The 26,338-nt window shown below is 50.0% G+C and overlaps 1 protein-coding gene across 1 annotated transcript; it reads left to right on the top strand.

The window, feature by feature from the left end:
• Positions 1-14,476: 14,476 nt before the first annotated feature.
• LOC123952929 (chymosin-like) lies at positions 14,477-25,703 on the top strand. The gene is made up of 9 exons (XM_046022639.1): positions 14,477-14,538; positions 16,960-17,110; positions 17,969-18,086; positions 19,385-19,503; positions 21,611-21,810; positions 23,326-23,439; positions 24,138-24,282; positions 24,739-24,837; positions 25,566-25,703. The coding sequence occupies exons 1-9, from the start codon at positions 14,477-14,479 to the stop codon at positions 25,701-25,703; spliced, it is 1,146 nt and encodes a 381-aa protein (XP_045878595.1).
• The last annotated feature ends 635 nt before the right edge of the window (positions 25,704-26,338 follow it).

Here is a 26,338-nt window from a genome sequence, read left to right as displayed (position 1 = left end):
CACGGGAAATGTGAACTTTGGCTACTACAGGAGCCTGAGGATGGAGAGTGCTCTGTTCACTGGGATAAACTTTTCTTCTGTTTACACCAAGTGGGTGCCGCCCCCTTCAGTAGAAGATGGTGTCTGCACCCATCAATCCCCACGGGGCAAGTGTGGAAACTGGATGGAGAGTGGAAAGAAAGAGCTGTCCCCACGCCTGCCCCCACCCCTGCCTCTGACCCATCATGAAATGGGCTGGTGGGGAGTGGGAGGGGTGGGGGAGTGAGGCCAGCCCTGCCCACAGTGAGGAAATAGCCCAGAACCCCACCTTGTCCATGCCCCTCCATCACCCTGCCTCCCACTCCATGACTGCTGGCTTTAAAAAACAATTTTAAACACCACCCCAAACAGATGCACCCAGGACTTCGCTGCGCCCTGCAGCCGGCTTCATTCTGTAAACCACCCCATGGAGCCCGTCTGTTCAGTTCAAGGTGAAGATTTTAACTCTGGCTATTTATAATTCCTGCGATGGAGCAGGTGTCAGTTTCAAAGCAGTCAGGCCAGCTGTCGCCGTGGAAGTTGAGGGGGAGACAAGCATTATTATAAATTAATGTTGCCAATGATTACCATTTGATATTTTTAACACGCATTCACCTCAGAGGAAAGAAATCCTCTTTAATCAATGTGGCCGAATGGTGTGCACCTTCCCATCCGGAGCAGGGGTTGCTGAAAATCTCTGGGTGTAGCTTCAGGCAAAGATCTGATGGAAGAAAACTACTGAACCCTGAAAATAAGTGAACCCTACAAAGATTACCTTGTCATCCTGCCTCTGTAGGCTGAGACTGTCAGGTTTGGGCATCCTGCTTTTCCTTGTCTCTGTCCATCCTCTCTGTGCTTCCTGCTCCAGCTCCCGGACTGGACTAGAAAAACCCCTGGAGGGCTTCATTGGAATCTACGAGTCCCAGGCTTCTCTTTTTGTCAGAGCTCTGCTCATAAACCACGCGACTTCCTATCAGAGCCCGCCGCTGAAGGGCTTGTCTGCACACTTGACTTATTTTTTCTGCATGGTATCAGAATAAAGGGTCACCTTTATTTGAAAGTCGGTACATTTCCCCCAGAGGCAGCATTTTCTGCATCTCTCGGAAAATGGAAAGTTCTGGCATCCCTGCATTGGGTTCCCACAGTGGCATGGATGAACTGGTGGTTGGGGTAGCCAGTCATTGGCAGGAGTGTAGACATTCCCTGAACCTGCCACTCGGGGGGCCTCCGCCACACCTGCCTCTGGGTTTGCCTTGGATCTGCAGATAATGTGTTGGGTTTATAGAGTGTTGGCATGCATTGTGCTGAAATTTTTTTTTTTTTTTGAAGAGAATGAAATTAATGGAAAATTTCTATTTTTTGAAGTTTACTTTAAAAATTAGAATCTGAAACACAATCATCAGAATCATGGAGGCTCCTATTATGTTATGTCCATTTCCCTCATTTGTAGAATATGGGTAATAATACTGACTCTGAATACTTTTGGTGATGATTGGAGAAGAGCATAATGAAAGGAGATGGCGATTTTTATTTATTTATTTATTTTAAATTAAAAAAATTTTTTTTATAAACATATAATGTATTTTTATCCCCAGGGGTACAGGTCTGTGAATTGCCAGGTTTACACACTTCACAGCACTCACCATAGCACGTACCCTCCCCAATGTCCATAACCGCACCCCCCTCTCCCAACCCCTCTTCCCCCAGCAACCCTCAGTTTGTTTTGTGAGATTAAGAGTCACTTATGGTTTGTCTGCCTCCCAATCCCATCTTGTTTCATTTATTCTTCTCCTACCCCCCAACCACCCATGTTGCATCTCCACGTCCTCATATCAGGGAGATCATATGATAGTTGTCTTTCTCTGATTGACTTATTTCACTAAGCATGATACCCTCTAGTTCCATCCACGTTGTCGCAATTGGCAAGATTTCATTTCTTTTGATGGCTGCATAGTATTCCGTTGTGTATATATACCACATCTTCTTTATCCATTCATCTGTTGATGGACATCTAGGTTCTTTCCATAGTTTGGCTATTGTAGACATTGCTGCTATAAACATTTGGGTGCACGTACCCCTTCGGATAACTACATTTGTATCTTTAGGGTAAATACCCAGTAGTGCAATTGCTGGGTCATAGGGTAGTTCTATTTTCAACATTTTGAGGAAACTCCATGCTGTTTTTCAGAGTGGTTGCACCAGCTTGCATTCCCACCAACAGTGTAGGAGGGTCCCCCTTTCTCCGCGTCCTCGCCAGCATCTGTCATTTCCTGACTTGTTAATTTTAGCCATTCTGACTGGTGTGAGGTGATATCTCATTGTGGTTTTGATTTGCATTTCCCTGATGCCGAGTGACGTGGAGCACTTTTTCATGTGTCTGTTGGCCATCTGGATGTCTTCTTTGCAGAAATGTCTGTTCATGTCTTCTGCCCATTTCTTGATTGGATTATTTGTTCTTTGGGTGTTGAGTTTGCTAAGTTCTTTATAGATTTTGGACACTAGCCCTTTATCTGATATGTCATTTGCAAATATCTTCTCCCATTCTGTCAGTTGTCTTTTGGTTTTGTTAACTGTTTCCTTGGCTGTACAAAAGCTTTTGATCTTGATGAAATCCCAATAGTTCCTTTTTGCCCTTGCTTCCCTTGCCCTTGGTGATGTTCCTAGGAAGAAGTTGCTGCGGCTGAGGTCGAAGAGGTTGCTGCCTGTGTTCTCCTCAAGGATTTTGATGGATTCCTTTCTCACATTGAGGTCCTTCATCCATTTTGAGTCTATTTTCATGTGTGGTATAAGGAAATGGTCCAATTTCATTTTTCTGCATGTGGCTGTCCAATTTTCCAAACACCATTTATTGAAGAGGCTGTCTTTTTTCCATTGGACATTCTTTCCTGCTTTGTCGAAGATTAGTTGACCATAGAGTTGAGGGTCTATTTCTGGGCTCTCTGTTCTGTTCCATTGATCTATGTGTCTGTTTTTGTGCCAGTTTCATGCTGTCTAGATGATGACAGTTTTGTAATAGAGCTTGAAGTCCAGAATTGTGATGCCACCAACTTTGGCTTTCTTTTTCAATATTCGTTTGGCTATTCGAGGTCTTTTCTGGTTCCATATAAATTTTAGGATTATTTGTCCCATTCTTTGAAAAAAATGGATGGTATTTTGATAGGGATTGCATTAAATGTGTAGATTGCTTTAGGTAGCATAGACATTTTCACGATATTTGTTCTTCCAATCCAGGAGCATGGAACATTTTTCCATTTCTTTGTGTCTTCCTCAATTTCTTTCATGAGTACTTTATAGTTTTCTGAGTATAGATTCTTAGCCTCTTTGGTTAGTTTATTCCTAGGTATCTTATAGTTTTGGGTGCAATTGTAAATGGAATTGACTCCTTAATTTCTCTTTCTTCTGTCTTATTGTTGGTGTAAAGAAATGCAACTGATTTCTGTGCATTGATTTTTATATCCTGACACTTTACTGAATTCCTGTACAAGTTCTAGCAGTTTTGGAGTGGAGTCTTTTGGGTTTTCCACATACAGTATCATATCGTCTGCGAAGAGTGATAGTTTGACTTCTTCTTTGCCGATTTGGATGCCTTTAATTTCTTTTTGTTGTCTGATTGCTGAGGCTAGGACTTCTAGTACTATGTTGAATAGCAGTGGTGATAATGGACATCCCTGCCATGTCCCTGACCTTAGAGAAAAAGCTTTCAGTTTTTCTCCATTGAGAATGATATTTGTGGTGGGTTTTTCATAGATGGCTTTGATAATATTGAGGTATGTGCCCTCTATCCCTACACTTTGAAGAGTTTTAATCAGGAAGGGATGCTGTACTTTGTCAAATGCTTTTTCAGCATCTATTGAGAGTATCATATGGTTCTTGTTCTTTCTTTTATTAATGTGTTGTATCACATTGATTGATTTGTGGATGTTGAACCAACCTTGCAGCCCTGGAATAAATCCCACTTGGTCGTGGTGAATAATCCTTTTAATGTACTCTTGGATCCTATTGGCTAGTATTTTGGTGAGAATTTTTGCATCTGTGTTCATCAAGGATATTGGTCTGTAGTTTTCTTTTTTGATGGGATCCTTGTCTGGTTTTGGGATCAAGGTGATGCTGGCCTCATCAAATGAGTTTGGAAGTTTTCCTTCCATTTCTATTTTTTGGAACAGTTTCAGGAGAATAGGAATTAGTTCTTCTTTAAGTGTTTGGTAGAATTCCCCTGGGAAGCTGTCTGGCCCTGGGCTTTTGTTTGTTTGGAGATTTTTGATGACTGTTTCAATCTCCTTACTGGTTATGGGTCTGTTCAGGTTTTCTATTTTTTCCCGGTTCAGTTGTGGTAGTTTATATGTCTCTAGGAATGCATCCATTTCTTCCAGATTGTCAAATTTGTTGGCAATTTTGTCTCCATGTATTTGGGTTCTTTCCAGCTTTCCTTTTGTGATTGAGTTCTAGCTTCAGAGCATTGTGGTCTGAAAATATGCAGGCAATGATCCCAATCTTTTGATACCAGTTGAGACCTGATTTAGGACCCAGGATGTGATCTATTTTGGAGAATGTACCATGTGCACTAGAGAAGAATGTGTATTCTGTTGCTTGGGGATGAAATGTTCTGAATATATCTGTGATCTCCATCTGGTCTAGTGTGTCATTTAAGGCCTTTATTTCCTTGTTGATCTTTTGCTTGGATGATCTGTCCATTTCAGTGAGGGGAGTGTTAAAGTCCCCTACTATTATTGTATTATTGTTGATGTGTTTCTTTGATTTTGTTATTAATCGGTTTATATAGTTGGCTGCTCCCACGTTAGGGGCATAGATATTTAAAATTGTTAGATCTTCTTGTTGGACAGACCCTTTGAGTATTATATAGTGTCCTGCCTCATCTCTTATTATAGTCTTTGGCTTAAAATCTAATTGATCTGATGTAAGGATTACACCCAGATTTCTTCTGATGCCCATTAGCATGGTAAATTGTTTTCTACCCCCTCATTTTAAATCTGGAGGTGTCTTCGGGTCTAAAATGAGTTTCTTGTAGGCAACATATAGATGGGTTTTGTTTTTTTTTATCCATTCTGATACCCTGTGTCTTTTGATTGGGGCATTTAACCCATTAACATTTAGGGTAACTATTGAGAGATATGAATTTAGTGCCATTGTATTGTCTGTAAGGTGACTGTTACTGTATATTGTCTCTGTTCCTTCCTGATCTACTACTTATAGGCTCTCTCTTTGCTTAGAGGACCCCTTTCAATATTTCCTGTAGAGCTGGTTTGGTGTTTGCAAGTTCTTTCAGTTTTTGTTTGTCCTGGAAGCTTTTCATCTCTCCTTCTATTTTCAATGATAGCCTAGCTGGATATAGTATTCTTGGCTGCATGTTTTTCTCATTTAGTGCTCTGAACATATCATGCCAGCTCTTTCTGGCCTGACAGGTCTCTGTGGATAAGTCTGCCGCCAATCTAATATTTTTACCATTGTATGTTACAGACTTCTTTTCGTGGGCTGCTTTCAGGATTTTCTCTTTGTCACTAAGACTTGTAAATTTTACTATTAGGTAACAGGGTGTGGACCTATTCTTGTTGATTTTGAGGGGGGTTCTCTGCACCTCCTGGATTTTGATTCTTGTTCCCTTTGCCATATTAGGGAAATTCTCTCCAATATACCTTCTGCTCCCCTCTCTCTTTCTTCTTCTTCTGGAATCCCAATTATTCTAATGTTGTTTCGTCTTATGGTGTCACTTATCTCTCTAATTCTCCTCTCATGGTCCAGTAGTTGTTTGTCCCTCTTTTGCTTAGCTTCTTATTCTCTGTCATTTGGTCTTCTAGATCACTAATTCTTTCTTCTGCCTCATTTATCCTAGCAGTGAGAGCCTCCATTTTTGATTGCACCTCATTAATAGCTTTTTTGATTTCAACTTGGTTAGATTTTAGTTCTTTTGTTTCTCCAGAAAGGGCTTTTATATCTCCAGAGAGGGTTTCTCTAATATCTTCCATGCCTTTTTCAAGCCTGGCTAGAACCTTGAGAATTGTCATTCTGAACTCTAGATCTGACATATTACCAATGTCTGTATTGATTAGGTCCCTAGGCTTTGGTACTGCCTCTTGTTCTTTTTTTTTTTTTGTGGTGAATCTTTCCACCTTATCATTTTGTCCAGATAAGAGTATATGAAGGAGCAAGTAAAATACTAAAAGGGGGGGCCCTGGGTGGCTCAGTGGATTAAGCCACTGCCTTCGGCTCAGGTCATGATCTCAGGGTCCTGAGATCGAGCCCCGTGTCGGGCTCTCTGCTCCGCAGGGAGCCTGCTTCCTCCTCTCTCTCTGCCTGCCTCTCTGCCTACTTGTGATCTCTCTCTCTGTCAAATAAATAAAATAAAATCTTAAAAAAAATACTAAAAGGGTGGCAAAGACCCCAGGAAAATGTGCTTTAACCAAATCAGAAGAGACCCCATATCGTGGGGGGGAGAAAGGGGATAAAAAGAGGTTCAGAAAAAAAAAGAAAAAATTAAAAAAAGAAAACAAATAAAGAAAAAATATAAAAAAGAAAAAATATATATATTAGATAAACTAGTTAAAAAAACATTAAAAAAGAAAAGGGCAAAAGTTAAAAAAAATTAGCAGAAGGAGAAAAAAGAAAAAAATTGAAAAAAAAATCAAATTAACTGCAAGACTAAAGAATCATGGGGAGAAAGCCATGAGTTCCGTGCTTTGCTTTCTCCTCCTCTGGAATTCTGCTGCTCTCCTTGGTATTGAACCGGCTGCTCTCCTTGGTAGGTGAATTTGGTCCTGGCTGGATTTCTTGTTGATCTTCTGGGGGAGGGGCCTGTTGTTGTGATTCTCAAGTGTCTTTGCCCAAGGCGGAATTGCACCACCCTTACCAGGGGCCAGGCTAAGTAATTCATTCGGGTTAGCTTTCAGGAGCTTTTGTTCCGGAGGACGGGAATGAAAATGGTGGCCTCCCAGTCTCCGGCCTGGAGGAGCCGAGAGCTTGGTGCCCCACTCCTCAGTGTGCCTTCAGAGAAGAGCGCCCAATCACTCCCGTCTCCCTGGCCTCTGGCCGCGCTCCAAGCTCACAAAGCCTGCGACCAGTTCAAGGTAACCCTGAGCTGAGAGCTCACTCCTCGGCTCTGTCTCTGTAGCCGGCTTCCCCGGTCTAATACCTGCAAGCTCTACAACACTCCGACACCCCCGATGCTTCTGTGACCCTGCAGGACCTGGGGCCACGCTGACTCCATGTGGGCTTCACCCCGGTTTAGCCTCTGGAGCGATGTCCCTCAGTGGAACAGACTTTTAAAAGTCCTGATTTAGTGCTCTGTTGTTCTGCTGCTTGCCAGGAGCCGGCCTCTCCCCCTGCAGTCTATCTTCCCGTAGCTTTGGATTCACTTCTCCGCCAGTCCTACCTTTCAGAAAGTGGTTGATTTTCTGTTTCTAGAACTGCTGTTCTTCTTCTCTTTGATCTCCTGTTGGATTTGTAGGTGTTTGCAATGTTTAAATAAGCTATCTAGCTGATCTCCTGCTACCTGATGTAGTCTCAGCCTGCTACTTCTCCGCCATCTTGACTCTTCTGGAGCTGGTGATTTTTGAGTGCCTGCTGTCTACCAGGCCTTTTACAGGGCCTCCTTGATCATCACAAAAACTCCACGAAGTGGAAGGTGCTTGCGGTTGAGCATCATGAGGCTGGTCGATCCCCTAACAAAGGGCCAAGTTGGGGTGTCCGTCACACAGTAGGGCACAGGGTCTGAAGGCCATGGAGTAGACATGGCCAAGTTCTCCAGTTCTGAAAACGCTGTGACTCAGGCCCGGGTCCTTCCCTTTCTACAGTGATGCAGATCCTTGGGGGAAGCATGCTAGGAAGCGGCAAGTTTTCCTGACGTTCAGAGAGAGGCTGTGACATGCAAAGTCATCCATCTCTCAGAGGGTGAGTTGCAAAGAGATGTGTACTACATTTTCTATTTGGTTCACCAGAGGGCATTTCTTTTTGTTTATAAGTAAACTTTAATGTTTTCATGGTCAAATAGACGCAACGAAAGAGTTACCTTTTTAAGCCATCCCCCCCCCACCCCCCCACCCCCCGTTAAACAGGAAGTCTCCATTTCCCACTCCCTGACTGCCCCTGGTGACCGTCACTCTGCCTTGGGTCTCTTTGAATGTGATGACTCTGAGGACTCCATAGAATGGGAAATCATACAGGGTTTGTGCTTTCGAGATGGGCCTCTTTCACTTGGTATAATGTTCTTTAAAAAAAAAATTAATTATTTATTTTAGAGAGTGCGCGCACGAGCTGGGGGAGAGGCAGAGGGAGCCAGAGAATCTCCAGCAGACTCCCAGCTGAGCGACTGGGGATGGGGGTGGTGCCAGGTCCCACAATCCTGAAAGCATGACCTGAGCCAAAGTCAAGAGCTGGACACTCAACCGACTGAGCCACCCAGGCACCCCTCACTTGGTGTAATTCTTAAGGTTCATCCGGATCATAGCATGTGTCAGAATCTCTTTCCTTTTTCTGGCTGAATGATATTCCATTGCTTGTGTATGCCGCAGTCTGTTTATCCAGCCGTCCAACTGTGGGCGGAAGCTCGGGGTGCTTGCACCTTTCGGCTAGTGTAGAATGCTGCCATCAACATGGGTGTATGAATATCTTTTTTGAGATTTCGCTTTCAGTGCTTCTGGGTATACATCCAGAAGGAGAACTGCTGGATCATATGGTAATTCTGTTTAATTTTTTTTGAGGAACTGCTACACTGTTTTCCATCATGGCTGCAAGCAGCAATGTACCATATTGTATATATTTATATACAATATACATTGTATTATATATTACATATGTGTGTGTATGTATATACAATGTATATACAATATTCATTCTCAGCAACAATATACAACAGTTGCAATTTCTCCACATTGTTGCCAACATTTGTTATTTTTTGGATTTTTTTGATAGCAGCCATCCTATTGAGTGTGAGCTGATAACTCCTCGTGGTTTGAACCTCATTTCCTTAGTGATGAGTGACGTTGAGCATCCTCTCACGTGCTTGTTGGCCATTGAAACATCTCTTGGAAAAAACGTCTATTAAAGTCCTTTGCCCCTTTTGTAATTGAGTTACTTGTTTTTTTGTGTGTCTGTTGTTCAGTTTTAGGAACTCTTGATAAATTCTGGCTACTAACCCCTTATCAGATATTTGATTTGCAGATATTTTTCTCCCATTCCATGAGTTGCATTATCACTCTGCCGGGAGTGTCCTTTGATGCACAAGTCTTTAGTTTTGGTGTAGTCTAATATATCTATTTTCTTTATTTTGTTGCCTATGCTTTTGGTGTCATATATAAGCAATCATAGCCAAATCCCATGTCATGAAGATTTTGAAGCTGAAATTTTGGATCAGGTCCTCTTCTCCAAATGTTTAATGATTCCTTAAAGCTGTATTTATAAAGCAAAACATTCATGATCTCAAGATGTGTGACACTGGTTTCGTTTCATTGTCCTGCAGGGACGCTAGTTCCCCAAGTCCACCTTTAGTGTCCCATTTGGACACTGCCTTGCTTGGTCATGAAGTGTAGGCATGATGGGGTGGGTGGGGGGGACGGTGTACAGGCTCCATTGGGAGAGAACTGATTTCTATCAGAGCACCTTCCCACCCCATTCTTCCTTCCCCTCATTCTACTTTCTTCCTCTTTTCACGCCCCCACCTGAAAAACAGTCCGGAATGGGATTTAGGGCCAGCTGCGTGCCACCTTCCCCTCGGCCTCTGCTGAAGGTCTTTCCCTGGAGCGGGGTCCTGGGCTGCTCTGATGCGGTTGGGTTTGTACCTTCCTCCTTCTGGAAGTGCTGGATGCCAAGTGTCAGACAGATAAACACGGAATTTCTCTGGAGACGTGTTTGAGCTATCTCAGTTTTTAAAATCCTTCTATTTAACAATAGTTCCCAATGTACAGAAGCAGTAGAAAGAGTTCCTGCATACCTTCCCCAGACACCATAAATGTTGGCACCTCTCCACATTTGCTTTATTCTCTTTTCTCTCCCTGTCCATTTTCTGATCTATGAGACACCCTGCTAGAACTTACAGACACACTATTCCTTTACTTCGGTATGTCCCCCAAATCAAGGACATTTTCTTATAATTATTAAAATAAGAACCAATACAAATATCAAAGCTGGGAAATTGACATCAATACAATACTATTACTTACAATTTTGGCCAAGTCCTCCTCCCCAGCTATCTAGTGATTCCTTAAAACTGTGTATATAAAGCAAAATGTGGTCTCAAGATGTGTGACACTGTGATCTAGAGACCAGATTTGGCCGAGGGCCCACAGTCCTGCATCCGCACTGTGCGGACTGCCTTGACTCTTCCTCCTTCTTCCCATTCCTTTCAGGAAGCTGGATCGGCTTCTCCACTGCTGCTTCCCATAATTAATAATGTGATTTCCTGTGTGTAGGGTGGGATCCCCAGCCTACCCGTCTCCCAAGAGGACCTGGTAATTCCATGATGCATCAGACTGAGGTTTCCAGGGCTCAGGGTGCTTACTGTTGAACAAATAGAAGTGCATTTTTGCTGGCTGGGAGCTATCCTTTCCCCAAAGTTCTGCTGACCATGGATGGTGGACAGGCCAGTATTTTACTCAGAGATCACAGGGGTGCAGGAAGGGAGAAGGGTGGTGTGCAGGTCAGACCTCTGATGCATTTTCCAGGTCTCCACCCTCCCAGGTCTTTCGCAGTTGAGCCTCTGTTGTTCCTGGATCCTGCATTAAAGACCCCAGGACCTCATCACCTTCAACCTGAGACTCGTCAAGTGTGGACACAGTGGCCCTCTTTGCCAACATGCAGAACTTGGATGCTGTGAGCATCACATGGTGTAGCTGAGAGGATGGGCGGTCAAGGATCAAACAGACCCAACTTTGCATCCAGATCCACTTGCCATTAGCTGAGTGACCCAGAAGATCCGTCAAGCTGTCCAAGCTCCTGCTTGCTCGTCTGTGGCATGGTATTTCAAAGGGCCAGTGCACGGGCACTAGGTAAGCACATGAGACGTGTTATGGTTGTACAACTGGGCAATATTTAGAGATACTGGTTTATGCTTTTTTAAAATTTTATTTGATTTTATTTTATTTATTTGTCAGAGAGAGAGAGCACAGGCAGGCAGAGTGGCAGGCAGAGGCAGAGGGAGAAGCAGCTTCCTGCTGAGCAAGGAGCCCAATGTGGGACTTCATCCCAGGATGCTGGGATCATGACCTGAGCCAAAGGCAGATGCTTAACCAACTGAGCCACCCAAGTGTCCCTGATTTATGCTTTAAAAACAAAACAAAACAAAAGAAAAAACCCTCTCATTTTCTCCTTTCTCTTTTCCTCGGGAAAGGAAAAGACAATGTTGCTGAACAATATCAGCAGGGCAGAAAGCAGAGGTGACGTGCAGGGCTTCCGGCTGGGATGTTATGGCCTGTCTAAGCCCTAGGGGAACTCAGGGCTCCTCCGAGGGTGTAGAAAGAAGAGGTGGGGGAGGGCAGGGACACAGGTGGGCCCTAAGTGGCAGGGACCAGGAGTCTGCTTCCTGGTGGTGGCCCAGAGGGGTGGTAAGACCAGAGAGGAGAGAATATGTGGCCCGTCCCCGGGAGTATAACCAAGGCAGCTTCCAGAAGGCTGGGTTGGCCCGGGCGAGGCATGGAGGCAAGAAGGGCCCAGGCAAAGGTGAAGAACAAGTACTGAGCACACCCTCCCCCTGCCCCAACCGAAATTTGGCATGTTGGAGAGTCACGGGTGCCAAAGCTCATCTGTGGGGCACTGTGCAAAAATGACTAAGATTAATTTGCCCCCAACCTGCAGGGACAATACAGAAATTCAGTTGATTTCTAGAACAGGAAAAGAATCGATGCTTTGTACATACCTGAGGTTCAGACCAGCTCCATGCGCTTGGGAGTCCCACATTTTGAGCCTGGGAACTGACGTGGAACATTCAAGGTCACACAAGGACAGTCATTTATGACTCAGATTTGTAGATGTCCTAACTCAGAGCAGCACTGGACTGTCCTTTCTTTGATGGTCCCATGAGCATGTCAGGATCAGAAAAGGAAATTGAGACGCCAGTATGTAAAGGGACTTGCTCAAGGCCACATCCCATGGGGCAGACCCAGGATTGAAACCCAAGACAGTCATACGTCCACATTCCAGAAACCATGCTCCCCTGTCACCTGGCTCCTTGCCATGGAAGATGTTTGTTCCTTTGGATTTCCCCCCATAATGCTTGTCACAGCAGGGTCATACATATGGGATCGGAGCTGTCCCTCCCCCAACTGCAGTCTCTCCGGGCATGGAGAGGTGAGCACAGAAGATGCTCGAGGTGCTGCATTGAAGCGGCTTTGCGGCTGCTTATGCCTGAGTGGGGATCATGGGCGCTGGGGGCGGCGGGGGGCGGGGTGTGTGCCCAGGAGAGGTCGTCCCCAGGCCCTGATTGTTCTTTAGCCACTTTCGTGGGCCATCTCCCCGGCACAAAGAATCTGGACCAAGGGGAGTCGTCCCCACCTGGTGCTGGGTAGCCGGTGATGAAATCTTATCGTGGTTTTCCTAAAAGCTTTTTGCAGTTCCTGCCCTGCCCCTGTGGATAAGCAGTTCTGATGTTCTGTACAGTCTGGGCAGCATTCCTGATAGGACGCTCTTGAATGCTGTTAGAATGATCTCAATCTCGTGAGTAAACACAGAACAACCAGTGCTAAGGGATCTTTAGTTTTTGGCTTCGAGGCTCCCCTTCCAGTGGGAGGGATGGCCAAGCTTGGCTTACCAGGCTCACTGTCAGGAGTGTTTGCCGCTGGGTCAGGCTGGGGCCCCGGGGAAGCGAAGCAGAGTGCTCCCACGTGGTAGTGTTGACCCCGGAGGGGCCTGGCCCCTGGTGCTACATGCAGGCAAGCCTGTCCCAAGGGGTACCCGGAGCTCAGCAGGGGTGAGCTAAAAGCAGAATTGCCCCAGACTTGAAATTGCAAACTCATGAGATTCCTATAGCTGGCTGGGCCCTGGTGGGGGCGGGGGCAGTGTGGGGTGTCAGACCAACACTCTTGAGACAGTTCAAGGTCTTTTTCCTCTCTGAGTCTCTGTCTCCTCACCGGCAGCTCATCATAAAGACAGGGCCCTGCTGGGCCTCCAGAGCAAGACTGTTCATTCACTCATTTGCTTAACCAAAGGTTTAGTGAGCGTCTACTGTGTGGTGTGCTCTGTGCTGGCGAGAAAGACCGTTCCGATGCAGGGTTGCTGGGATGGGACACACAGGCCTTCTGAGGAGGGACGAGGATGGCTGGGCAGGGCATTGCTGTGGGAGGGAACCCCGTCTGGAGGTCTTCCTAGCTCCCGCCATAAAACTCTCAGTTCCCCTGTTGTTGGATCTCATCAAATACAGGAAACTTCTGGGTAGTCCCTCTCTGTGTGTCCCTGTGTCCAGGGCCCACCGCGCACGCCTGCCTCTTTGGCTACCCAGCCTGTCCTCTCTGTTCCACTTCCTTGCTACCCAGACGTCTGTCCCGCAGGGTGCTGGCGGCCGGCACCACTCTTGCCATCATACTTGTGGCCCCAAAGCCCCTGCCTGAATCCTGATTTGATCCTGACTTTCCAGTTTATGGCCTCCCCTCACCCTGGGATGTGGTTTTCTCTACCCATCTGTGCCTGAGCCTTTGTTTCCCTTTCTGCCCTGTCTCTCTCTCTCGGGGGGCTGCTTACTTATCACGAAGCCCTGCATATATGCTTCTGAGAGGCTCGGACCAGGGGACTGACTCGTGGTCTTACCTGTTGTTGAAATCTGACCATGGCGCCCTCCTTCCTTCTCTGTGTGGCACACGTCCGCCTTCCCTGTTCACTTCCGCCAGTCCCCCCTCCCCCCCAGTGCTCATGGGGATCTGGCATCTACCTCTCACCTTCCCAACACCCATCTAACATGGAACCGGGGGACATAGCCCGGACAGTGCAGGAATCTTGGGCCTGCCGTCTTTCTTAGCCAGGGTGACAGGTTGAAGAAGCACTCTCTGCCGCAGGGGTACACGGAGTGCTCCCTGGAAGGTGAGTCCGGGAGCACTGAGCTGGAGATGCCTGGACAGGACAGGCTGTGGGCTCCCTGTGAAGTCAAGCCCAAGGCGGAGAGGCAGTAAGGGCAGGAGAGGGGTCTGCTGCCAAGGTGGAACTTGAGACGGGATTCTGGTGGTAGCCCCACCTGTGTTAGCTCAAGAAGTCCCATCTGGAAGGGGAAATCAGGTCATGGAGGCTGCTGTGACCCTTCCCAGACTAAAGATCAAGCATGCGTGTCCTTTGGCTTTGAAGTCCCATGGGGGTGGAGTCTGGGGCCCTTATCGCAGTGGGTATTGGGTACTTAATGTGTTTGTGGAGCAGCCTGAAGTCAAGGGGTCATCTCTGCAGCCCAGGCTTGCAGCCAGAGGGGACCCAGGACCCTCTATAAAGGCTGTGGGAAGGAGGACTGGCTCCAGCAGTGGCCAGCCCGCAGTCCAGGATGAGGTGCCTCGTGGTGCTCCTTGCAGTCCTCGCTCTTTCCCAGGGCAGTGGGATCTCCAGGTGGGTATCTGGCACCCGGGGAGGGGAAGGGCGTCACATGCACCTGCTCTGGGTGGGTGTCTCCTGGTCTTCCACCTGTCCCCGCGGCCATGCTGTGGGTTCCCAGGAGAGTCTTGCCTTTGCGTTTGGGACCTTTCCCTCAAAGTCTGCCCCGCCACTGCAGGGGTGATGAGCAGCAATGCAGGGTCAGACGGAAATGAAGGGCGTGGCTTCTGGGGTCAAACTGCCTGTGATCTGATCCCTAGCTCCATCACTAACCTGACTGCCTGTGCCCTGTTTCCTCTTCCATTGTAAAATCAGGATAACAGAAAGCAGCTCTCTCTCAGAGTTGTCGTGAGGAGTATATGAGTTGGTATTTGTCAAATGTTTTGAGCAGTGCCTGGCACATGATAAAAAAGCTATGTATGCATTTCTTAGACAAAATAAAGTTCTCTCTATGGGTGAAATTCCCAAGTTCTCCTCCAAAACTAATAGCTGATAATTTTTTATTTGATACTTTTTTGGGAAATAATTAAAAAAAAAATAATCTCTCTACCCAACCTGGGGCTCGAACTCATGATGCCAAGATCAAGAGTCACCTGCTCTACTGACTGAGCCAGCCAGGTGCCCCGTAACTAATATTTCTTGAGCTGCTTTTTGCTGGGTGCACAATTCTTCCTGGATTTAGGAGATATTATTATTTGTATTTTACAGATGAGGCAGCTGTTGTTTGAGGAGGGTCCCTGAACTACCGAAGGCCACATAGTTCATAGTGGAGGAGCTAGGACTTGGTCCCAAGTGGACTTACATTTTTGCCACAAAATCACCCTATCCCCAGTTCTCAGCCTTGAGCTCCATCAAGCCATGAGCCTGGGGAGACCTGAATCTACCCCTGGGAAGCTGGATCCCTGAAAAGGGGCCAGGGGGCCTTTGACAAGTCAGAGCTCCTTGTGTCTTGAAAGGGAAGTTTTTTCTAACCAGGCTTCGGGTGGTTTCAGTGCAGGGACTGGACAGCACTGGAAGTGGAGGTTTCCATGATGTTTGGAACCTCCTGGTTCTCGGCATGGGGCAGTGGGCTGCCGGCGTCCCTCTGAGGGAGGTTCTCTGGGGCCTCATGCTGGACACAGCAGCTCAGTGGAGAGGCAGCTGCCCCTGTGGGAGTCACCAGGCCCTCCACGAGTGGATCCTGAGCTGAGTGGGAACAGGAGCCCAGCAAGCAGAACGCTTTGGGGACCAGGACATGGGTACACAGGAAATGGCAACTGTAGGATTGGGCCCAGGAACCTCTTTCCTTTTGGGCTTATGTCCTTTTTTATCATCAGAGACAAAAGTTGAGAAATGTCTTAGGGCCTTTTATTTCTGTTGGGTCCTGGCTGAAGTCACACTTGAGGGCTGGGGAAGGGAGGCACCAGAAAGAGAGACCATAAGTCCCGTACAGGGCTATTCCATCTGGGATCTATTTGGATTGTGAACAACATGGGAAAACCCATTTTCTCTGAGGGTCTTAGATCTCCTGACATTTTCTTACTCTCCAAGCCCTTTCACAGCTGTGGTCTCCACTTGTCCTCTTGTCCTTAAATCAGCCCCGCAGAGGAGGACCACATAGCCCTTAGAACTGGAGGGACACAGGGTCATCAGCCTGCATTACTTCAACCTATAGGAGGGGAAACTAGGAGCCAGAGAGGTGAAAGCCAGAAGAAGTTGGTCAAAGGCGGGGCTGGAAATGGCTGGGAAGGAAGGAGGTCACCCGTTTTGCAGAGAGGGAGGTGAAGCTCAGAGGACCTTGGGGGGCTACCGAAGGTGCCACAGACTACAAAGCAGGGTCTAGAACCCTTCTGCTCTTCTCCCTCTTGAGTCTCTTCTACGATTTGCTTCCATCATCCAACACCTAAACTCTATCAGAAGGTCCTCTATCTTGAGGACCACACTCTGCTGAAACCCTCTGAAGAATTTCCACACACATTAGGTTACCCAGAGTGCCAATCACAGGGGTCGCAAAGGAGGGAGCATTTTCAGAGTGTGGGGGACATCATTTCCTCTCCAGAGAGCATGCTCCCACATGGCAGACACTGCACCCTTGGGCCCCACGCAATGTCTGGCCCATAGTAGGGAAGCAGCGAGAATTTGGAGACTGAATGAATGACATTGTGTCTCTCAAACCTTGGAGTTGGGGAACTCATGAGCAGGCTATAAAATCCATCCACCGCGTCTCCATCAGCATTGAGAAAAGAGGAAGGACTAGGGAACACCAGAGTGTATTACGTTTGGCAAGGGTAGGCACGGAATTGTGAACTGATGCAAAATTTAATTTTTCCTTTGAGTTACAAAGCTGGAATGTGGGGAAGTAAATTACAGAACCTAGAGCCTCTGGGCACTTCTCTGAGGCCGGGCAGCCCTGAGGAGATGCCCACTGGCATCACTAATTCTTCCCTGTCTCCTCAGGGTCCCTCTATACAAAGGCAAGTCGGTGAGAAAGGCCCTTAAGGAGCATGGGCTCCTGGAGGACTTTCTGAAGAAGCACCCATATTCCATCAGCAAGAAGTACTCTAGCCTAGCGAAGGTGGCCAGTGAGCCCTTGACCAACTACCTGGACGTGAGTGGCTCTCCCCTCCCCTTCCAATAATGCTTCTCTCACAGAGTGTGCTGGACGCTTTCTCCTGGCCCCCGCCTCTTTCCCCTTCTGGAAATCAGGAAGTCCTGTGGGCTGCGGAGGCCATCCCCCGCCCCAGGCAGCTCCACACACGGTCAGCAGTCCCGGCAAAAGCGAAGCTCTGAAGGTCACTGCCGGAAGGGTCTGAGCTCAGGTGACCTGCAGACATCCCTTGGGGCACATGATCTGCTCCCAGGTGTACCCCCATGCCTGTCTTTCCCAGCCCCGGTGACCCATGTCTTAGTCTGGGCTCAGCAGGGATGGGGTTCTGGTGCCCGTTGGCAGCCGCCCAAGACATGACAGGAATGTCCCTTGTGCGCTCTTCCTTCCTGGAGCCTGTCTCCCCCTCATCTGTCGCTCTTGGCAGTAAATAGCCAGCCTTGTCTCTCCTGTGAGCTTGTTGTCTTATCTAGGTCATGTTCAGTCCTGTCCCGACCCTAAGTTCTGACACTTGGAGAGGCTGGCAAGGAGGGGTGGCAGGGACCCAGGGTCTGTACTTCCCTGGTGTCCCTTCTCTATGTCCCTGCCCCTGGCAGGCGGGGCCCAGTCTTCCTATCAGAGAGGGGTGATGTTTTGACCTGAAGTCTGCTTCTGGGGCTGATTCCCGCAGGAGTTGTAGGGCTTATGGGAGGGACAGGCCAGCGCAGCTGTGCGGAGAGGAGCCCCAGTGTGGCGGTTGGAGATGAAGAACCCTCCCCAGTAACCCTCATTCCCCTCTCTTCCCTTGTACTTCATGCTAAGCATTGGTCTGTATCCCTATGCTCTCCTCCCCGCCCCTAACCCCGGGCTGTCTGTCCCCAGTGTCAATATTTTGGGAAGATCTACATCGGGACCCCACCCCAGGAATTCACCGTGGTGTTTGACACTGGCTCCTCTGACCTCTGGGTGCCTTCTGTCTACTGCAAGAGTTATGCCTGCCGTGAGTGACCTCCCTTTCCAACCCGCCCCTCCAGGCTCTGACCCAGTGCTGCTCTGCCTGCCCTGCCTAGTGAAAGGAGAAGGCTGGCCTCCTTTGGAGCCTACTCTGGAAGTCTGTGAATTTCAGTGACATCCACAGATGATTACGGAGGCCTGGCCACTTTGGACAAAAGATGTTAAACGCCCCCAGGCAGGGATGGGGTCAGGCTTCTTGTTTTAAATGCCAGAAGTCAAGGTCAAGTGTCGGTCCTGTGGATTAGGGTTGCATGGGAGGCTACATTGGGGGATTTTGTACAAGAGGTTGGGTCAGCCTGGAAACAAGGAGTGGGCTTGCTTGGATTCTGGCCACCGCTCTTGAGTTGCAGGGTGCTGGGGGGAACGTGGGTGCAGGAGCGCTCGCTTTGACATTCCCAGCCTCCGGGTTGTGCCCCATCTCCTTGCTCAGCCCCTCCAACTGCCCGCAGATTGAGAAGGTATGCAAATCACAGGTCAAATGTGTAAAGCACCTTCTGGAAATTAGGGGAGCTTAAGCTCTTTATTTTTTTTAAGAAATTTTATTTATTTGAGAGAAAGCAAGAGAGCACAAGCTGGGGGAGCAGCAGGCAGAGAGAGAAGCAGACTCCCCACTGAGCAGAGAGCCCGATGCAGGGCTCGATCCCAGGATCCTGGGACCATGACCTGAGCCAAAGGCAGACGCTTAACTGACTGAACCACCCAGGTGCCCAGTATTTACTTATTTATTTAGCCTCTATCAGGAGCCAAGGCACGCTGCTGACCCTCCTTGGGTCTTCGGTTCTCCCTTCTATAAAATGGGGCTAGGACATGCCCGGAGGTTCTGGGAGAATGAAGTCACCGGCCCTATCATTAGTGACGAATAAATGTTTACTACATGGTACTAACTGATTTCTCCAACAATCCTGGGAAATTGGTGCTCTTGTTACCCCCTTTACCAGAGAAGGAAGCAAAGTTCAGAGAACAAAAGAGCCTTGCCTAAGGTTACAAAGCAGGAGAAAGTAACAAGTCTATGGAAACCCCAGGAATGGCTTTTTTCTTTCTTTTTTGGTTTGGAAGCCACACAGGTCGCTCTGGGGTTCCGAGAGCTGGATCGAGCAGCAAAGGATAATTTTCCTTATTAAATCCTGGGGGTCAAGAGAGGGGGGCTGCTTATTTTCTGCTGTGAGAATGATTAGTAGGTAGCCCACATTTCTTACAAGGCCTAGTGAGGATCTCGGCCCTGACTGTCTCTGGCAAAGGCAAGAAGATTCTACAGGCCTCACTAACCTTGGGTCTGTGTTTCAGAAAGCCATCACCGCTTCGACCCGGCCAAGTCCTCCACCTTCCAGAACCTGAACGAGCCTCTGTCTATCCAGTACGGCACAGGCAGCATGCAAGGCTTCCTGGGCCTTGATACCGTCACTGTGAGTGGGGCTTGGGGCCAGCTGGGGCTCACTTTTCTTTCCCTGGTGGCTGCTCTGCCTCCCAGCAGCTGCTCTGGCGGCTGCACCTCCAGCCTGGGTGGAGAGGCCCTTTGCGTCCTGTCCACGCACCACCCCCACCCCGACCCCCGGTGGGGGGCTTGGTGGGTAGGGATTCTGAGAGCGATCTTAACCGGCGGGGACTGTGGCTCATCCCTCCCTCCTCTCCTTCCCAGGCCAGCCCCCTGAGTTCCCACGAGAGGCTTCTCCGTGCCCAGTGTCCACCTTCCCCATCCTCTTTCATTGGTCCTTGCCATAGTTGGTTCCGAACCCCGAGGCTGTGCCAGCTCTCCTGTGTCGCCTGTGGGGTCTCACTGTAAACTGAGTTCTTAGGAGGGGACTATTAGCCCCATCATGCAGATGAGGAAACTGAAGCTCCCACGAGCTGGTCACTTGCCTGAAGTCGCACAGCTGGTGGCTGGGAGCTGAGTGTCAGAGCTGAACTTAGTACCTAGTACTAAGTACTATGTGAATTATAGTACTAAGTACTATGTAAGTAGTACATAGTACTAATTAGTACATAGAAGGGCTCAGAACTAGGTTCTTGCTTTCCTTCCTCACCCACTATCCAAGGTTCAAAGTCAAGTAGCATCCCCTGGGGCTTATTACCTCCATCTTCCTTGAGTTCTTCCTGGGCCTGGTGGAAGGCTCTTTTGCTTTAAGCCCAAAGGGACCCAGTTCTTCTCTGCGGACGGCCCTGTCCTCAGGCTTGTCCATTGGCAGGGCAAGTGCCCACCCAGCTCAGGCCTCCCCAGGGGTTGTTGCCAGATAGTGGAGGCCCCAGAGCTGCTGGCTGAGGTGGCCCCAGCAGACTGGGCCCCAGGAAGGCGAATCTCCTGCCCGTGTCCTACTTCCTCTGAGGCCTGGAGCCGCTGGTTTTCTTTTCTGCTGTTCTCGGTTCAGGGGGAAATCCCACGTTTTCATGGAGGGGCTGGCCCGAGCCTGCTGGCCTCAGCTGTGGGGCGTAGGGTGGCCTTCACTTGCCGCCCTCCCCCCCGGGACGGGGGTAGGAGAGAAAACCACAGGGGTCAGGCCCCCCCTCAGCAGGCTCACATGGAAATGAGGACAAGTTGGGGTATTGGAGGAGGAGAAAGAAGATAGGCTTGGGCAGAGGAGTGTGGGTCAAGGGCTCAGAGGTATGAGATCAGGTGTGAAAAGCAGGGTGAGCATGTGAAGGGACTCTCAGACAAAGGCATCCTCCCGAGTGCCATTGGGGGTCTCTGGAGGGTCCTCGCAAGGGGTGACATGACTAGACGTCCATTTTCAAAGCTCACTTTGGCTGCGTGTGTGGCGGGTGGTTTGACTGTAAGGGGACAGGTGGAAGCTGGAGGCCCTGTGAGCTCAGAATGGGTGGGTGGGCTCAGCAGTCCTGCAGGGAAGTGGGTAGATTAACGGGAGAGCTGGAGGGAGAGATAGCCTAGCACGGCGCCATTAATGTCCAAAGTCCAATCATTTCCTAAATGCTCAATACGGGTTCAGCGTTCGTATTATACGGGCCTAAGCATTGCCTTGAGATGCAGATGTTATTATTCCATTTAACAGATGAGGGGAGGGAGTCTCAGGGAGGGACTTGTTCAAGGTCACACCATCAGCATGCAACAGAGCAAGGGTGCACAGCTAGGTCCATTGGATGCTATGGGGGGTGCATGTTCTCTCTGCCCTTTGTGCTGTTCCCAACTGTTCCCTGGCAGGTGCCCCAGGTGTCACCGATGGTAGGGCTGCAGGTTGGCAGAGGGCCTTGGAGCATCCCTCACCCCATCCCCTTCTCTGGGCTCACCCCCCAACTTCTGCACCGTGAGCACTGCCGTCTGCACCCTTCACCGTGTCCTCTCCTCCTCCATCTCTGGCCTTGCCAGAATCGTTCCTTCATGACCACGGTGCAGAGCTGGGAAACGAGGGTTTTTCCTCTCTTAAGCTCACATGACTGCATTGCCCGTAGGAGGGCAGTGAGCCCCCTTCCTCCAAGGCTGATCCCGATACAGGCCTGCCCCGGGATCTTCCTGCCTCTGGCCAAAGGCCCCTGGTGGAGGTCTCTCGGCTTCTCTTGCAGGTCTCCAATATTGTGGACACCCAGCAGACTGTGGGCCTGAGCACCGAGGAGCCTGGCAACGTCTTTACCTATTCTGAGTTCGACGGGATCCTGGGGCTGGCCTACCCCACTCTGGCCTCTGAGTACTCAGTGCCTGTGTTCGACAACATGATGCAGAAGCACCTGGTGGCCAAAGACCTGTTCTCTGTGTATTTGTCCAGGTAGGAGCTGCCCCCAGTCAGGGCCAGACTTCCAGGGCCTGGCAAGGTCTCTTGGCAGAGGAGTGGCTATCCATTTGGGACACTGCAATTCAAGAATCGTGGCTAGAATCCAAGCAAACCCTCTCCTTGTTTTCAGACTGACCCAACCTCTTGTCCAAAAGCCTCCAATGTAGCCTCCACTTCAGCCAGAATCCACAGGACCAACACTTGACCTTGATTTCTGGCATTTAAAACATGAAGCCTGACCCCATCTCTGCCTGGGGGCGTTTAACATCTTTTGTCCAAAGTGGCCAGGCCTCCGTAATCATCTGTGGATGTCACTGAAATTCACAGACTTCCAGAGTAGGCTCCAAAGGAGGCCAACCTTCTCCTTTTTCTATCCAGGAAACTGAGGTGTGGGAGGGACGGTCGCACTGGGAACTGGTGGCTGAGTCACATCTGGAGCCCAGGGCTCCTGACTCCCAGTCTGGTGCTCCCTACTTTGTCTTCCTGCAGCTCAGCTGGACAGAAGGGAGGGTGGCAGAATGGGGAGAAGAGCGCCACACTCAGGAGAAGGAAGGTGTTGGGCAAGCAAGGTCAAGTCCACCTGGGCAAGGGGTACATTGGTGCATTCATGCATTCATTTGCTCAACCAATATTTGTAGGCTGCTACTATGTGCAAGTGCTCTGGCAGAAGAAGGGGATGCATTAGCAAAACAGACCAACTGGGAGTTAACTTTCTAGCGGGGGAGCAGACAACACACAATTACACAATTTTGTTTACAGTTGTGAGAAGGGCACTCACTGCAGGCAGATCTGGGTGCCGGGAAAGCTTAGTGATGAGGGCAGCCCCGTCTGGTGGAGATGCGTGTGCAGGGCAGGCAGGGGAAGCTTCTCTGAGGCACGCGTGGGAGCTCCCCAGGTGAGACAGAGGATAGCATGCTACAGGCAGTGGCAACAGCATGTGCTAGGCCCCGGGGGCAAGACAGAGTTTGCTACAGGGTCTAGGAACTAAAAGCAGCTGGGTGGGAGCAGGTGACCTCGTGGCTGTGCTTCCTGGCTGCGAGGAAAGCCCCAGAAGGAACAGAGAGGTAGGGGGTGGCAATTTTAATCCAAAGTATGTGGGACTTGGTTGAAGATCCTTTCCCCTATTGTAGCTGAAGGGCTGGGGATGGGGGCTGGGCACAGGATGACAGTTATGGGTTGCCCCAGCCAAGCCTAGTGGTCATATGAACTGCGTGATGGTTAGTTCCCGCCTCCCCTGTCCCCTGCAAGCTGTAGATGCGTAGATGCTGCCTCAGTCTGGGGGCAGAGGAGCTCAGAGAGCGGATGCTCTTATCAGGGAAAAGCCCCAAAGATCAGGGAGGTGGGAGAGCTCCCTTAGAACCTGCAGGGAGGAAGTGGGGGTCAAGGGCAAGGAGGCTGGTGGGAATGGGTCTCAGCTGCCTCTGCCTCCCTCCCACCACGTGGGGCTGCGGCTCCTCCTCTCCAAGCCAGGGTGTCCGAGGGTCACCATATGCCTTTCCTTGGTTTCAGGAATGGCCAGGGGAGTATGCTCACGCTGGGAGCCATTGACCCATCCTACTACACAGGCTCCCTGCACTGGGTGCCCGTGACCGTGCAGGAGTACTGGCAGTTCACCGTGGACAGGTGAGTGAGAAGCAGCCCTGGCTCCGGGGGAGGGGGACGCCAGGGCCTGGGGATCAGCTCGTGAGGCTCCGGAAGGACGGAAGCACAGGCACTTGTAAGCCTGGCCCATCAGATTCTGAATTGGACCCTTGCAAGGCTAGTGAGCTCAGTCAGCGAGAACGCTGACATTCCCCACGGCTTTATTAGTAAGAGTAAGAGTGCGGCACTTTCTGAGCCCTTACTACCTGTAGACACTGGGCTGAGTGACAACAAGATGGTCTCGTACACTCCTCGCTGAAACCCTAGGAGGTGGGGGCCACACTAGTATCCTCATTTTATAATTCACTAACGTGAACCTCATGATGGTCCATCGGTGAGGTCAGGGAAGGGGTTGTTAATGTACCCATTTTGTGGATGAGAAGCCCAAGGTCAGGAAGGATGGTAATTTGCACAAGGCCTGCAGCAAGTGAATGGCGGGGAGAAAGCTTGACACGGAGCTTTAGGCATCCAGTGCTGGACTTATTCCACCCCTTAGTGCACATGACTTCCGTGGTTTTGAAAAAAGATTGATTTGTGTATTTGAGGGTTGGGGAGCAGCTGAGAGTCCTAAGCTTGGGCTCCCCTCTTCCTGAGGATCCTGGCAGGGGAGGATGGGAGGGACCAGGGACAGGGGCTGGATGCTGGACTCACCACGAGGCTGTCCTCTCTGCACTCTGCAGGGTTACCGTCAATGGCGTGGTGGTGGCCTGTGATGGTGGCTGTCAGGCCATCCTGGACACAGGTACCTCCATGCTGGTTGGGCCCAGCAGTGACATCCTCAACATCCAGACAGCCATCGGAGCAACACAGGACCAGTATGGTGTGGTAAGGCCAGGCCCATTTCCCCAGAGGGGCTGGGGTGTCTCAGGAGACCTCCCCCATGGGCTTCCAGCCGGACCCACTGTGGCAGTTGGGACTCTCCTGACTCATTGAGCTCTGCTCTACCCCATTTTTCCTCACCCACACACGGGTCTCCTTGCTTCCCTGAATGCTAAGTGCTCCCGGGGTCCTGAGGGGGAGGACCGACTGAGCCTGGAGGGGAAACACGGAGGCCAAGCCCCCTTTGTCTCAAGCTGGGGCTGTTCCTGACTTGGCTGACAGGAGGTCCCACTCAGTGTAACTCTCCTGAGGCCTGAGGGCCTCCCCAGAGTCCTCTGAGTGGGGAGGCCCCTCCCCACCAATTCCATTGCAGAGGAGGGAGTCCTGTCTTGGCCTTTCTCTGCCTCATGGAGCCAGATCAGATCTATTGCCCATCTGAGATGACTTTCCTCTGGTCTTCAGTTTGACATCAACTGCGGGAGCCTGAACAGCATGCCTGATGTGGTCTTTGAGATCCACGGCCAAAAGTACCCTCTGCCCCCCTCCGCCTACACCAGCACGGTAGGAGCTCTTGGGAGAGGAAGCCTGGGTTCACCTAGCCCCCTCCCCCTCCTGGCAAGTCAGCCAGTTGGAAAGTGGTGTGCAGGAGGGGCAGTTAGACAAACTGGCCTCTCTGAGCGGGGCCCTGCTGTCCTTGGGCCTCCCCTGTAGCCGCTGGAGCCTCATGCTGGGAGAAATGGCTCAGAAAGGACAGAGCCCAGGCAGCCTGTGGGAGGGTTGGGTAGGCTGGACCACGGCCCCTGGGGAACCTCCATCCACTGGTCTGGCTTCTAAGCTCAGGGGCCTGGAGTGTTCTCCAGGACTTTCGTAGGTAGCCTGGGCTTTGAGGGGACCCAGCCCTTATCCCCCCCAACCCACTGGCCTCAGTTTTGACCTATCCCTGAGCACACACAACTGGCAAGGCCTTGGGTCCTCGGGCCTGGACTGGCTGCTCAGGGCAGTAGGTGCTGAATGAAGTGGGGGTGCCAGAGAGGACAAGTGAGGGAGACTGGGGTAAGGGGACCCCACTGAGTGAACTTGCATGAAGTTGCTTGATTTTCTGAATATCAATTTCTTCATCTATCGAGTGGGATGAATCTGATACTTGTCTGCCTCCCTCGGAAGGTGATTTCAAGGATGAGAGGAAGTGCTAGCTGGGAGAGGGACTGCAGGGGCTGGGAGGCTGGGCCACCCACAGACATGGTGACCCGGCTTGGGCCCAGCTTCATCTCAGCCTTGCCTCTTCCCAGGATATGGGCTTCTGCTCTAGCGGCTTCCAAGGTGAAGGTGATTCCCAGCTGTGGATCCTGGGGGATGTCTTCATCCGCGAGTACTACAGCGTCTTTGACCGGGTCAACAACCGCCTGGGGCTGGCCAAGGCCATCTGATGGCACCGCTGAGCACGGACCAGGGATGCGTGCCCCAAACACTCACGCGCACGCCCACACACACACGCACCTGCACACATACCGATCAGGTTTTCAGGTGCATATTTCAATAAATACCATATCTCTGCAAAGCGTGGCTTCTGTTGGGTCAAAGCCCTGCGCCGCCATGGGGGTGGGGACGTGGCATCACGTGGTGTCCGGCAGCACTGGGACTACATGGGTGGGAGAGAGTTGGGGACACTGTTGTTGGGCGGAGACTTTCACAAAGGATTTGGCCACTTCAAGCTTAGGTCAGGTAAAAGCAAGACGTGTCTTGCCTTTGAGGTCTTCCACTCTTGATCTTTCTGGGGAAATGGTGCAGTAGGAGAGAACTTTGCAGGAGGAGGCATGTACCTGGAGAAGGTTTGTACCTGGGGATTAAGGGCTTGGTGTACGGGCCTGGAAAGAGAACATTGGCCCAAGGAGAGAAAAGCTCTAAGTCTGCCAAGAAAAGGGCTTCAGGGCATTTTGGAGAACACAGTACACGGTGGAATAGGCAGAAGGTAGCTGGGAAGGTCTAAGGTCCTGAGATTGTCATCAACCTTGAGAATGAGCCATGGCTGAGAGCCCATCCTTAGTCTTACGCTCTCTGAACC

The sequence above is a fragment of the Meles meles genome, chromosome 1 (assembly GCF_922984935.1).
Source record: "Meles meles chromosome 1, mMelMel3.1 paternal haplotype, whole genome shotgun sequence".
NCBI classification, from domain to species: Eukaryota; Metazoa; Chordata; class Mammalia; order Carnivora; family Mustelidae; genus Meles; species Meles meles.
Note: the sequence above shows the minus strand (reverse complement) of the source record. Positions and strands in the feature narration are given on the sequence as shown.